This window comes from Pithys albifrons, chromosome 6 (assembly GCF_047495875.1).
Source record: "Pithys albifrons albifrons isolate INPA30051 chromosome 6, PitAlb_v1, whole genome shotgun sequence".
NCBI lineage: Eukaryota > Metazoa > Chordata > Aves > Passeriformes > Thamnophilidae > Pithys > Pithys albifrons.
The window spans coordinates 22,813,962-22,828,215 of NC_092463.1; the positions used below are offsets into that span (position 1 = coordinate 22,813,962).

Consider the following 14,254-nt stretch of genomic DNA (forward strand, 5'->3'; position numbering starts at 1 on the left):
AGTACAGACCTCTTCCCACAGGAACAGGATGCCTGAAGAGGAAAGAGACAGTAACACATGAAATACCTATGAGTGATTAACTTGGATTGACAACAAAGTCAGGAAAGGTAACAACCATGGGATTATACTGTCAATTCCAAAAAACTGCAATGACTGTTATAGCACCACATCCAACAGACAGAATGGCTGCAGTGCCAGTAAGTCATCACCAATGGCAAAGTGCAGTTCTATTTTTCAAAGTGCCTATGTTGAAAAAAAAAAGAAAAAACAACCCAAACAAACAAACACAGAATGTCCCCTTGTTACTCAGCAGGTCTGTTCCCTTCAGGGTATCAGTCAGAGCTGCTGATTTAGGTGAAAAAAATAAATAACTCCAGCTTTTTCATCTAGTTGACACCACACAGCTTCACACCAAGAAAGGCAACTGGCGTCTGTTAGCATCCCAGCAATGTCATTGCTATGGGAGACTAAGCTGGTGTCTCTTCTGCTTCATATACAATCAGTAGTCTTGTTAAACTGCAGTTAGAAGGTCTGATCCTTCCTTGCAGCCCCTTCTGTACCTTCTCACTGAAAACAATAGGTTTCTGCAGGTGTTAATGGAAGTAGAATTTGGAAAAACTGGATTTGCATGTGCCAGTGAAGGAAGCATTTGGTCTGCTGAATCCTTACGGCTGCTGGGAACACAAGCGAGAGAGAACCTACACTGGCTTAGACAGTACCCCTTTAAAACAGCAAGAGATGGCACTTTAATGAAGTAAAACATAAATATCTGACATGGCATCAAACTGAGATGAGCAAAAGGAGAACCCAGGTGAGGCTGCATGTTGATTATTCATTCCAGAGCAGATTACTTTTGCTCCCACAATAAGCAGAAGGAATTACCCCCAGCAGTACCAGAGGCAATTGCCTTCACTGCAGCTGGTATGACAATGAACAATATTGTACGTGCCTCCTCTGCACTTGGCTGTGGCTCACCAAGGTTGTAAGGGGAGTAAAACTGAGGTCATCTTTATATACAATTACATATTCAACATTTTTCCCTTTTCATTTCCAGTTGTTGAGTTTTCCCTTTCATCTTAGAGGCAATGAGCATCCATGAGGCAGGGATGCTGCATCTGCAAAAGCCAAACATAAGAACTTAAAGTAAAATAGTCAGTAAAGCTTCTGGATGTCTTGTCTCGTTCTAACTTTATAGAAACAGATAGTTCTTCCACCTACAGACTCATTGTCAATCATTATTTTATTTACAAGGAATCAGGTGGAACAGGAAACATTACCAGTGTATGAGGAGCTGTGCACACAGACAAAAGGAAAATGAGCAGAAAGCCTACACCTCCAAGTTACCTATCTTATCCAGGATCAGAATGACTGGTCAATGTTTAAGAGTGGTTCAGTCTACATTATAAAATAGATTTCTGCAAAACTGCCTGAGAAAGAACATCCCTACCTTTATCTCCCATCCATCCAGAGAAGCAACCACAAATACCAGGAAATGGGCTTTACCAAGTAAAAATTTAGGGTGGCATTTTTCTTGATTTAAAAGATGCCTATTACCACAGCCCTCCCGTGCAAGCATCCCAAAGGACAGGGTAATGGAAGCCTGGTCCATTACTACTCCAGTATAACTTTAGTGGGGAGAAAACTTCCTAACTGGGCAATGTTTGACACAATTTTAAAACAAAAGCATCACCTAGGAATCCAGTGTTCCTTTGCAAAAGGGGAAGGATATGGTACAAGAGGCTAATATTGGACAAGAAAAAGCAAGATGACACCACACCGGAGATAACAGGCAAGAGGCAACTCTCATCAGCAGGCTAGTTGAAGACGGACAACGTCTAACCCTGGCTAGAAGGTAATCAGTTAAGTCAAGATAGAAGGCAACTGGTGCAAAACCTGATAGAACAACAATACTGACAAAGATCCTCCAAAGAATCAGATCTTTGGACTGGCAAAGTACAGTCACTGTGTATATTCCCAAAATAAAAATCTGCATGCCAAAAAGAGAGAATGAGCACAACACAAGATGGATATGAAGCAAAGAATTTAAAACAGAAGCTAGTAATCCAAAATTAATGCTATCCATGACTTTTAGCCTTAAATACTTAATATGAAAGCATTTACATACTCCACACAGAGATCCCATGAAGAAGGATGAAGTCACAGTGAAACTAGAAGTTGATGCCAGCAGTCAGGAGAAGATGGAAAATTGGATAAACATGGTCTTGATTCGGTCTCTGGAAGAGTAGAGTTTCCCTGTTCTTTCATTAAGGACACCATGACACAAAAGGAGGCTGTGCATTAACACAGAAAATTTGCTGCTTTTCTGGACAGGGACAGAGTGCTGCAGAGACGAGCACTTGGCTGGAAATGGTAAGATGGGACTCAGATGCAACTATAGAGATCCTTTGATGAGTGACTACTTCTTGACAACTTGAGTGAGACATCAAGGTAAAGCTGGCAACATGAACAGGCCTCATCCAGGAGCTTCTTTAAATCTACATCATGGCCTATTCTGTAGCCTAAAATTGGCTCCCTCTTAATTGTTTGCTCATCAACACCTGGCATTCACCAGCATCCCATAGCAGCCAGTGGGCTACGAGATACATATCTAACTGCCTTTTTGAAAGCACAATTACCTTTCTGTAATTGTCCCAATTACACATACATTGGGGTGAGCTTCTAAACAGCAATGAGAAAGTCCTCCTCCTCCTCTGAGTGTTGCAGAATGCTTCAGTCACAGGGAGGCAAGGTGCCTTATTCTCCTCTACTACAGTGAGGCAGCTGTCTTTGGGCTACATCACAACAGTTCCCAGAAACCACCCCACAGGCAGAACTTGGAGTTGGTAGTCTGCAACTTCAAGGGGGAGGGCCCAAGCAGACAGAACATCATTAGGCACTTGGAACTCAACCAGCACATCAGATTTGACATCCTTGACAGAGAGAATCCTTAGTGGCAATAAAGCAGTTCAGATAATGACCTTTTGTCTCGTTCTAAAATCCATAAAATCAACAAGTCCAGCATTCCTCACTTCCAAGCCCTCATGATGCTGCTTAATCATGACCCAGATAGAAGACACTGGTCTGATACCAACCATGAAGACCTCCCCTCCATATGGCAATGCACAGACTCACGCTCATTTTGACACATAATATTGGGAAACCAAAAGCTCAATAAAAGTAAGCTTTCTACACCCTAGTCCTACTTTTGCAAATCCCTCATCTCCAACAAAAAATGTGTTTGCTTACAGAGAAGCATGTGTTTCTAGCAATTGTATAGAAGCTGTTATATTTTACTATTCATTTGCCTAAAAGAAGAAAAAGAAATCTCCTCTGTTTGTCTATTGATCCATCATAACGAAATTCTTCATAATTAGTTTGTCCTCAACAGTTGCTTTGTAAGAGTAGCGAGAGAATATTTCAGGAATGGCAATTACCTCTGGTGTCAAAATGATGGGGAAAACAAATGTTCAACCATCAACAAAATGCAGTGCCTTTTCCACTCCCACCCGATGGTGGGTGACAGCACTGCACATCAGAATTACAGTGCAGTTAATTACTAGGCATGTTGCAATTGAGAATTCATTTCCCTTCTTGAGATGAAATTTGTTGAACAACGCAGGTTGAAGGAGGGGCACCTGCCAGTGGGATGGGGGTCATGTGAGGAAATGGTCTTACCCATACACTGCTGCTTCTTTAATTTACTATACGTATGTCCAACAATTTTAAGGAGTGAGCACTATTTAAAGGAATTTTCCTTTATTACCTATACATACATCTCACAATTTCAAAGATTTTGCAAAAGGACAGAGCTTGACTTCTTTATTGTTACTTTATTTAAATTTAGTATCCTTCAACTAAAATTCATGTCTGCATTAGTCTTTCCATACTATCCATACTAATATGAAATATAGTAGGTTTCTAGGCTGTTTGTAAATGGAAGAGTTCCTTGGGCTGTGAGCTCACTGGATTTCATCAGGTTACGGAACCTGACATCTGACTGTTTCTGACGTGAGATTTCCAGGAATGAAGCTAAAGGCACACACAGGTGTGAAGCTCATCTCAGATGAGGACCAAGCTCTGCCAAAGTTAGGAATGCTATTACAGAAAGGGACTAGGCAGGGGAAACCTGCTGTCTTCCCCATCCTTGACACATATGTACCCATCTCCCACAGCCTGGGAGAGCTGTTCTGCCAGAATTTGGCAATGTATCCACTCAGCCCCTGTGTCTGAGTGCTCTCAGAAAATTAACATTGTAGCCAAACTTTGCCACATCAATTACTAAGGAATGCAAGCCTAGGTGGCGTAAGTCTGTATCCAGTCTGCCAGCAGCATGGTGGGAGGTGACAGCCAGGGCTGAGGAATTAGTGGGGAGAGGTAAGGGCAGAGCCAAAGGAAGCAGGAAGCTGACTCAGGCATGGTACAGGATGTCAGCGCAAGTGAAGGGAGGTCAGCTGTGCAGGGCAAGTGTGGGAAGCTGTGTGCGTTCAAATGATGATACACCAGGAGAGATGCACATGTGAAGCTGCTTCTGCATGCATTTTGCTTAGTCCTCAACCATATTACCAAGTACTTCTAAAATCAAAACATAGGTTTAAAGGAATTAAACATCATCCTCACTCCTGATACAGATTCAATCCCTAGCCTGCAGCCTTTGAGAAGAGTGGAAGCCAAGAAAAATTACATGGACCTGACCTTGCCAATCCAGGAGATGAGCGATACCACCTTCTGGGAGCCCCTCCCATGCATCGGGTTGCAGTCACCAAGCTCACAACCCTGAACAAGCACCAGCTCACAGTGAGGAAAGCACGGTTCCAGCTAATGGCTTTGCTGTTTCTCTCTCCCCATCGCTCAGGACCCATCATTTCAACATAACAGTGTTCCCCTGTCAAGGATCACCACTCTGTATATTGGCAGGGAATAACTCCCAATTCAGATCGCCACAGCAAAATCTCAGCTTGCTGCAAGAAATAGAAGCAGGGAAGTTGTTCTGGAGAGGAAGAGGAAAGACAGGACAGGTGATACTAGGGCAATGCAGAGATTAAACAGCTCCTGCTGGGCTCTGGAAATGCCCAGCAGTGCTGCCTGACTGAATGCAAAGGAAAGGGCCTGAGGTAGGAAAGTGTATCTTCCCTACTTCTCTTCACACAACAGTCCTATGACAAACAAAGCCTGCTGCTCTTCAGCAATTCCATAAAGAACAACTTCTGTTTAGAGAAACCCTACAAAAACAAACAGGCTGCACAGTTACAGAGCTCACAGGCAACTCAAAATGAGTAACATTTTCAAACAGAGACTGCAGGGGCAGTAAAGACATTTTAAGAGACAGGGTTTTTTTAAAAAAGCAATTCTGCTATTGACCTTTTCAGTGAATTTACCTCTAAATTCAGCAAAACTACCAATAATAAATGGATCCAGAGTTGGCAGGAGGCATTTCATAAAACACTGGGCATGTATGTATACGTGCAGGCTCACATGCAAATTCATTGTTAAAGTGGAGCTAGGAACAAGGTGGAGGCTGTAGAAAGACGACCCGTCACTATGTTTATCTGCTCACTGTGGGCCCCTTCCACATCACATCACAAGGGCTCAGGACACTGACAAAAACAAGTTGTTACTGGTGTCAGACCTGCCAAGATGATGCTGCTGCAGAGGAAGGAGCAGCAAGCTGCTCTGAATGGTGCACCATCAGCAGAATTTGCAGCCACTGAGACAGAACTCTAAAGCCAAAAAAGATACAAGTAAGCAAAAAAACAACAAAAATAAAGACATGTCAAGCCTGTTCCATGGGACCAAAAGTAGGCTTAACTAGTCTAGCAGTGAATCTGATTACCAAAAGTAGGCTTAACTAGTCTAACAGTGAATATGATTACCATCTTGGATTGACTTCCAGAGCCATCTTCATACATCTGACTCTGTCTCAGAAACGGCTCCTTAACCAAAAGTACTTGCACCTGAACACACTGGCACATGTCTACAGGCAAACAGATGTCTCTGTCCAGTTGCACAAAAATGCAGATTTCTGGGCAGGGCGCATGAACACCCCAGTAAATAAAGCAAGGGATAACGCCTAGCACTGAACATTACTTTGTGGGTTGTCCCAGACTAAATCAGCAACTGCTCCAGCTCAAGAGGAACCTACCTAGTCACCAGGGCTTCCTCAGCCTCACAGAGTCCTGCCTGATCCTGGGGCACCAGATGGAAGAATACAGCATAGTTCCTTTCAGAGATACCTTCCCCTCAAGTATGCAAACAGGGTAGCCCCCACATACGTAAAAGGGTTTGATTGGAACCCACTAACACACTTCTCACATTGACAAGAAGTCCAGGGGAGTGTTTGCAAGATACCACCCACCACAGCAATTCCCTCACCACTGACTTAACTGACTAAATGAAGATACTGGCTTGACAGGTAAGATAATTGTGAGCTACCCTCCAGCACATTCTTTTATCAGATACACTTTGGGGAGAACATGATAAGGTCACTGGTTTAGCAGAGCAAATCTACAGTATTCAGTCCTGCCCCAAAATTCCAACTTGGCCTGATACATGAAACATCCTCTGCACACCACACGACTCTCTTCACTCCTGGTTTTACATCTCTGTACTCCTAATTTGGGATCCTTCAAGATGGTGTTTCATTGCAAGATGATACGACCACCTTAGAAAAGAGAACAGAATCCACAATATGGGTCTTGTGAAGGACTCATAGGGTGAATAAAACAACACTTGAGAAGTCCAGTTTGACATTGCAAGTACTGATGTCTCTTCCCAAATGAAACTTTTCGGTGTCTGTTTTTCCTAGTCTTAGAAAAGATTATATCTACTCTCAAGCCAGCTGTCTTCCTGTTCTTAAAACAGGTTAAGTACTGGCTACATGTCAAATCTACTGATTTTACAGGTGGCCTCCAACAATCATATTAACTGGCCAGTAGTTCAAAGCTATGGAGTCCTTCATTAAGAAAACATACAGAATTAGGACCTGATTCAAAGTCAGTGGGATTAGCCTTAAGTCACAGTGGCATCTTAAGTAATTTCTGCTTTTTGTTTCCTTCCCTTTTTAAACAGACCTTTAACCCTCTGAGAAACCCTATGTTTGCATCCATTCGCACCACTCACACCTAGGGAGGAAATCTAGGCAAATGAACCATGAGCTCTTCAGAGAAGATACCTACCATCTCTTGCCATACCTCTTGACTTTGCACTGCTGAGTGTTCATTTTAGTTCATTTCACATTGGGACTCAAGCCATAGTCCAAACATTAAATAAAACATGATTATTTCTCCATTTCCCATTTGTTCCTGCCAGAATGTTTCTCATGATGCAAATTCCTTCCACCACTACATCCTTCAAGGGCTTCCTAATGGCTTCCTCACTGCACCGGTTGAGATGCTCTTCAGATTCTCCTTTGGCTACTACCAACCTCTTCAACAGTTGTAAGGAAGCAAAGTCATGAGGTCCTCAGGGATTCGAATGAAAAGTGATAGCCCAACATAGAGGAGAGACAGCTAAATGCTCCCAAGGCACACAGTGTCTGTCACCCCTGCTGGGGAGCTGAGAGAGACGGCTCAGGCAAGCGGTGTGCCTGTAACTCACACTCCTGCTCCTGGAGCAAAGCACTTCAGGGACAAGGATGCACAACCAAGAAAAAAGGTGCAATAAATGAGGCACCCTAACCCTAATCCTAACCCTAATCCTAACCCTAACCCTGTCTCTTTCCCCTCACTTCTCCCCTTCTTTCTCCTCCAAAAATGTCACCATAAATGGTCCATTTCTCTGAATAAATCATTGCAGATGACTGAAGAACATCTTGTTTCATAGGCACACATCCCCCCCAAAAAATGGACCTTCCTAATGCTACAAAATTAAAACTTAGTGATGTTGTGGCCAGAGTATTCAGCTGACACCACTCTAGAAAAGCATGAGGAGGAAAGGGAAGTGTCGTATAATTATAAGACTTCTTTTACAGCTTGTTATGTGTTTTCAGTGCAAATCTTTTGTGCTTTGTGTGTTGGCAGGAAGTTTACTAGACAGCAGTGCTCAAAATGTAGTCATCAAGCCACCAGCTGACCCTGCTAGTAGCTTTTTTAGACTGCATTAGTGTCGACTATGCCTTTTAGATGAAGAGATATCCTGGGGAGCACATAATAGGGCAACCAAACATGATCAGCTCAGGGACTGTGGATGAGCTCTGAAGCTCTTCATCTCTCCATTACTGGTTCCCATTTAGTTTGGGGACAGAAAGTCACTAATGCCACCTAATGGTTATTCCATGTCTCATAGGCAAGTTCTTTCACTTCTCACCTCAGTTCACCACACGCTGAAGCACAAACAATGAGACCGCCACTGCATACACTGACTGTGGTGTAGAACAGCCCACAGTTCTCATTTACAGCTGTCTTTGAAGTCCATGGAGAGTTCCTGGGGACTTCTCTCTGCAGATGCAGTCCGCTTCCATCAGGAAGAAACTATTTTAGAACATCACTTATTATTTAAGGCACACAGTGCTACTGAATCATGAGGGAAGTCCAAAGACACACGCTATTTCATTGGTTTGAACCATCCAGAAACTGTAGGTTATTTTTGAAAAACACACACACGTGTACACCCACTCCTGTTCTTTGCAGGATCCTTCAGCTGGGCAACTTCACTGTGAGACAAAACTCGTTCTTGAAACACCCACTCCACTGTGAGAAGCAAATGTAACAAATGCCAGGAATAGCCTCCAAAGAACAAGAAATCATATTCTGTGTAATGATGGCACAAGGTTACACTTTCCAAATATTTGCCCAGGTACTGACAACTCAATAACCATACATTTACATGAGGAGAACATCCTCATTCTGCTCTCAAAAGGGGGATATTTAATTAACTTCCCCAAATCTCTTTTCCCTGACAAAGCAATTCTGTAGCCAACAAAGTTAATTCAAGAATGGATTCCTAGTGTCTCACGAGACACCTTGACCACAGATCATTCTTCTCCTTGCTATCTCCTCTCCATTAAAAAAATCCACCTGTATCCACATTCACAGCAGTAACATTTTGTCTTATAGAGGAAAACAACAAAAAAGCCCTGCTCAAGATTTTCAACTGTGGCCACTTGTGCCAAAATCTACAAGATGACTGACCCATTGCAATCGCCTGACTACACTGACAACAAGCCAGAATCCCATTGATGCCACCCCTTAAACAAACTGCATGTTGTAACACACCTCCTGAATGACAGCAGAATCAACAGAAATTGATACCAGCAACATAGGAAGTGTCAGCCAAGACACCCAGATGCTGTGATGAGAGGCATGCCGGAAATGTCACAAGGTAGGCTGACTTGAGACTGGGGAGACAAACACTCAAAAAGGCCAACATTCAAGAATGCAGAACAATGTCAGAGAAATGCAGACTTCTACAGAAACAAAATGGTTTGTTGAGAAAGCAATAGTTAAGGAAATGGCACTGAGCAGGCCACCCTCCTTTGTCCTCTGACCCAGTGCAAGCAGGAGCAGAAATGAAAAGAAATGCCCAATCTTACATGTGGCAGAGATGTCCAGAATCATTTAATGAAACAGACATGAAGTGAAGAAAGTTCGTACCTCCCCTAATGATTCTGACACTAAACCTACAGACATATGATGTCTTGGGGCCAACCATGGCTACCATTCGCCTTGACAACAGTACACTGACATTATATGCAGGAAAAAGGTATACACCCCAGGAAAGGATCTTTAACTTACAAGAAAGATCAAGTTTCCTATATGGTCCAGTCACCAGTAGTGAGACAGGGCAACCACTGCTAAGGACATAAAGCCTGAGCACTTAAGAAGATTAGTTCCTGCTACAGACAGGAATGGAAACGAGAAGACTTCTTTACTCTTGGCTGCTGCTAAGGAAGGGCTATGAGTGCAATCAGGTAAGTGGATTCTCTTATCTCCTGGTTGACAGGAGAACCAGAGAGATGCAAACCAACCTCAGGACACATGGCAAATTCCCATCTACTGCTTCCTGCCTTATGGAAAAGAGTAAAACACTCCCAACCTTCTGGCCATAAAAAACCACTGAGAACTGAGGGACTGAGAGTATTAGCATCAAATGTGGTCCATGAGGGACAGAAAAATATAATAAGACTGGAGATAATTCCTTGAAGCTAAGCAGGAACCTGGCAAAAAGTCCACAGGGAACCCATTTCATTCTTAATCTGCTTTGCATCTAATCATTTCTTAAAGACTATGTCCCTGTTTGGCCCCAGTAGGTTCAGGGACTGGTGTTGCCACTGAAGCTTCCCATCTCTCATCCAAGCCCATGGGTAATTTAAAGACTCCAATTTAATGGCTCACTGCGAATCCATGTAGAGCAAGTTCAGCATTATTTGCACTGGAGCAGTACCCACCAGTATGCTGAGTACCAGGAGGAGATCCACAGGAAAAAGTGTTTTTCCACTCCCAGGTGCAAGCTCATCTCAGACATACATGCAGCTGCGTTCTCTCACTGGAGGCAGAGGCACAGCCACTGCATCCAGACCTTTTGGCACTACGTGCAGTCCTAAGGTCACCAAATCACATAGATACACATCCTGCCTCACAGAACCTCTCTTCTAGGCACAGCACCAAAACTGAGTCTGGAAATCAGTAACCAATTCATACACACCCTTAAAAGAAAATTCCAAACTCTCAGTTTATGAAAAGGAGGTTAAACTGGACTCACTGGAAAGACAGAAAGCAAAGAGAGTACAATGAATAGCTGAGAGCACCAGAGATCTATCCAGGTCAAAAGCAACATCTGGTTAAGTATCCTTACCACACAACACTTGCTTGGGAGGGGCATTTATATCCTCTTGGCCCCATCCAATGACTAATCTTTAGTACCCACTCCAATGGGGCAATTTATTACAAGTGATTCTGAGCTAAAATAAGACCAACAAAATCAGCTCCCACAGAGAGATAAAAGAACTGCAAGATGGTAAGATTTGGTTGCCATTCACTTACAATTGCACTGAGATAAAGGGTTTGGTGTGCAAAAATAATTGTCCAGGCCCAAAAAAATCTCACATGCCAAACTGATGCTTCACTAGTACAAGCCCTACAGGGATGCTGCTGAGGAATCCCCAAGTGCTATCACTGCCAGGCTCTGTGGTGGCACTGCATAATACCTGCCAACAGCAGGACAGGCCTCTGTTGGCCAACAATTTTTACTAACACACGCTATGCTTGTGCCTACCTCCTCCTATCTCCCAGTCCATGTCCCTTTATGCAGCCAATGGCTAGTGCTGGCCACACCACAGAGCCCTCGCGTACCACACTGGCACGCTGTGCTTGCTGCTGGCTCTGCCACACGCAAGGGCTGACTCAGCTAGTCTTGGCTGCCAACCAGGGAGGGCACAGCTCTGTGCAGTGCCAGCAAACAGGCCCCTTTCTGGCTGCTGGGGGCATGGATTGACAAGCCATCCAAACCTGCATGACAGAGGTTAATGAAGCTATGAGGAGACATGGCACAAAGTCAGGAATTTGCAACGGCTGCTGCAAACTCTGCCAAATGATAAGCTTTCCACAGCACCGGTAACTGCGTAACTTGAGAGTCACTTAAGAAAGTTACAGCAGCCCTTCTGCAAACTAGATTTCAAAGGCACAGAGCATAGACATGGGCAGATAGACAGTGGAACTCCAGACTCCAATACATCTATCTCCATTTTATTCCAGGGCATCAGTAGCACTCATCTGGGATGGGGAGCTACAGCAGAACAGCTCAGCATTTTCAGACAGGAGAGGATGAGAATAAGCCCAAGGAAGCCATTCTGCAAACTATTTCAGACACACTAAGACCAAACTGATGATGTGGATTTTCTGCTAGAGGAATACTACAGCATGCTGTAGACCAATGTCGCTGATTTCTACCTCACCCAGTGCTGTTTCCAGCTTTAGAGGCCCTCCAGACTAAGAATCTCTGGAGACCACCACTCCATGCATTACGACCCTAGGCCTAAATCCTATGTGCATTAAGAAGAAAAATAAGGTTAAAGACCTTACTTCAAACACATTATGCAGACTGGCCTAACTTGGCACAAGCCATATTTTCCACTCCAAGGAGGCCTTAAGCTGGAAGAAAAGAGAAACACTGGCTACCTACACCACATGCCCTAAACTAGAACTGGGTGTCATTCACAGCTCAAGGTACTACAAGACTGTAGGCTGAAATGAAAGGTGCAGCACATGACTTCAAAGGAGCAATAAGGGTGCTTATTTTCCTTCTAACTAGAAATGTTTTTTTCTATTAATGTTAATTACTGATATCAAAACTCAACAATATGTTTTTCAATGGCATGTACACTTCTTGGCACAATTCTCATTTCCTCAGAGATCTGGAAGTCTGATTCATCCCTATTATTTCCCTTTCAACACACTCTTTTTACTTAAATCAGTGAGCCTTCATGTTATGGCCATTACCAACCAGTAAGTAGGACTACCAGGCCACTCTCAGCACTGACCTCCACACACCAGTCTGGGCAGCAGCAAACCAGTGGCAGAGCTGAAATGCATCTCACCCACACACCGAGTACTTGAATCTCTACCAGACATAAGAGCACGGGTTGCATGTGGCTACTTTTGGCAAAGGACCTTCTCCACTGATCAATGCAGGTCCTCCAAGAAGCTTATCTAATGTGGAGCTGTTATCTAATATTGCTGTTAACGATTTGGTAGAAAGCATATTGAATTATTAAACTGACAGCTTTACAGCAATGGCTTTGGCAACACAACTGTACAGCCTTGCAGTTTCTGGGGAACACAGATCAGTGCCATCACCTACCTGTGATTTGAGGAATTCATACTCCTCTGTTCCATATGGGACACTCCGAAGAGAGGTGAGGTAGTCATAGGTGATAACCGCCGTCTGCAAATGGAACCAGAAATGTTCAGCAAGCTCTGCAGTTATCAAAACAATAAGACTTCTGTTAAGGAGAATGTATGTAGCTTAGGTTTCAAAGTTTAGCCTCCACAGTGAAGCCTGTGGTAACAGACTCATTAATAAATTAAATTAAAATATTTCAGTTTCAATGAATGTTTATAAAAAGCAGTGCAGGGGGCCTCATTGATACATAGCTATTAAAAATAAGCAACACTTGGCACTCCTATACTGTCTTCTATTTGAGGAGCTCAGAGCATTTTCCTAATACCTGTACAGCACCTTGCACAGCAGACTCCCATTCTCAGTCAGCCATGTGGGGCTTCCACAGTCATGTCTGCTGCTAGTAACAGAGGTCATGCAGACCCTGTTTGTGTCCCAGCAGTTATCCCACACTGCATCTTCACACCTCCAACCTGCCTAACCAGCTCACTCTGAGTAGATGGCTCAGCAGGGAACAAAGTGACTGAAGACAAGCTCATAGATTAGCACGAGCAGCAGGACTTTTGGGGATGTTCAACTGCGCAGGAGATTACAGGCCCAAAGGGTCAGATACCCAATTACAAAACCACAATATGGGGATCCAGCTGAAGTTTGCTAGCTAGACACAGCCACAGACAATGGAATTAGATTCCTAAGTACCTCAATGATTTCTGAAAACAGATCTAGGGAATTTCATCATTCCTGCAACTAAGGTTCCTCTCTTTCCACAGTCAGAATGCCAGTGAATGGAAGTTAGGCATACAGGTCATGTTTGGAGGCAGAGAAGGGAATATACACCTGGAGGAGGCTGCCTGCTAACCTGCCATTTGAACTTCAAGATCCTTGCCACAGAAAACCATTTGCATAACTTCCATCGAAAGTCAGTTTTCCTAAAATCTCCCTACTGAAGGGGTAGCATCCCATTCTGGTACAGGATACTACCCCTGTTCATCACAAACATGTCCAGGAAGGACATAAAATACAGGTGATCTATTAGGAAAACCAGGGAGGCAAGGGAATCAAACCTGGTTTGAGACCAAGGCAGTGGAACTCACAATAGGGAAACATTCAAAAACTCAGAAATGCATCCAAGAGGGGACCAAGCTGGGAATCATTTACAAACACACTCCTTCCTTGTGGAGGTTAGGTTTCTCATGTTTCCTGTTTCCACACTGTAAACTGAGAACAGCAATTTTTTTTATGGTTTTTCAGGCTCTCTTGCCCCTGGTGAACTCAGGAGCTGCAGAGCTACACAGAGACCATTCAGAAGAAAAATTTTTCAAAGTATCTTCATAACCTCAAAGAAAACTTTGAAGTGGAGAGAGGTTCAAATCAGCCTTGCATGAAGGCTTGAGTTTGTTCTTATTTTATCTCTGGTCCACAA

The 14,254-nt window shown here is 43.5% G+C and overlaps 1 protein-coding gene across 7 annotated transcripts in view; it reads right to left on the reverse strand.

Moving 5' to 3' along the window:
• ADCK1 (aarF domain containing kinase 1) overlaps positions 1-14,254 on the reverse strand; it is an 88,752-nt gene that overhangs the window by 55,822 nt on the left and 18,676 nt on the right. For all 7 annotated transcript variants that reach the window (XM_071557750.1, XM_071557748.1, XM_071557752.1 and 4 more), the window contains one exon: positions 12,793-12,876. In XM_071557750.1, coding sequence (XP_071413851.1) covers positions 12,793-12,876 — 84 coding nt within the window. The remainder of the gene's footprint in view (positions 1-12,792; positions 12,877-14,254) is intronic.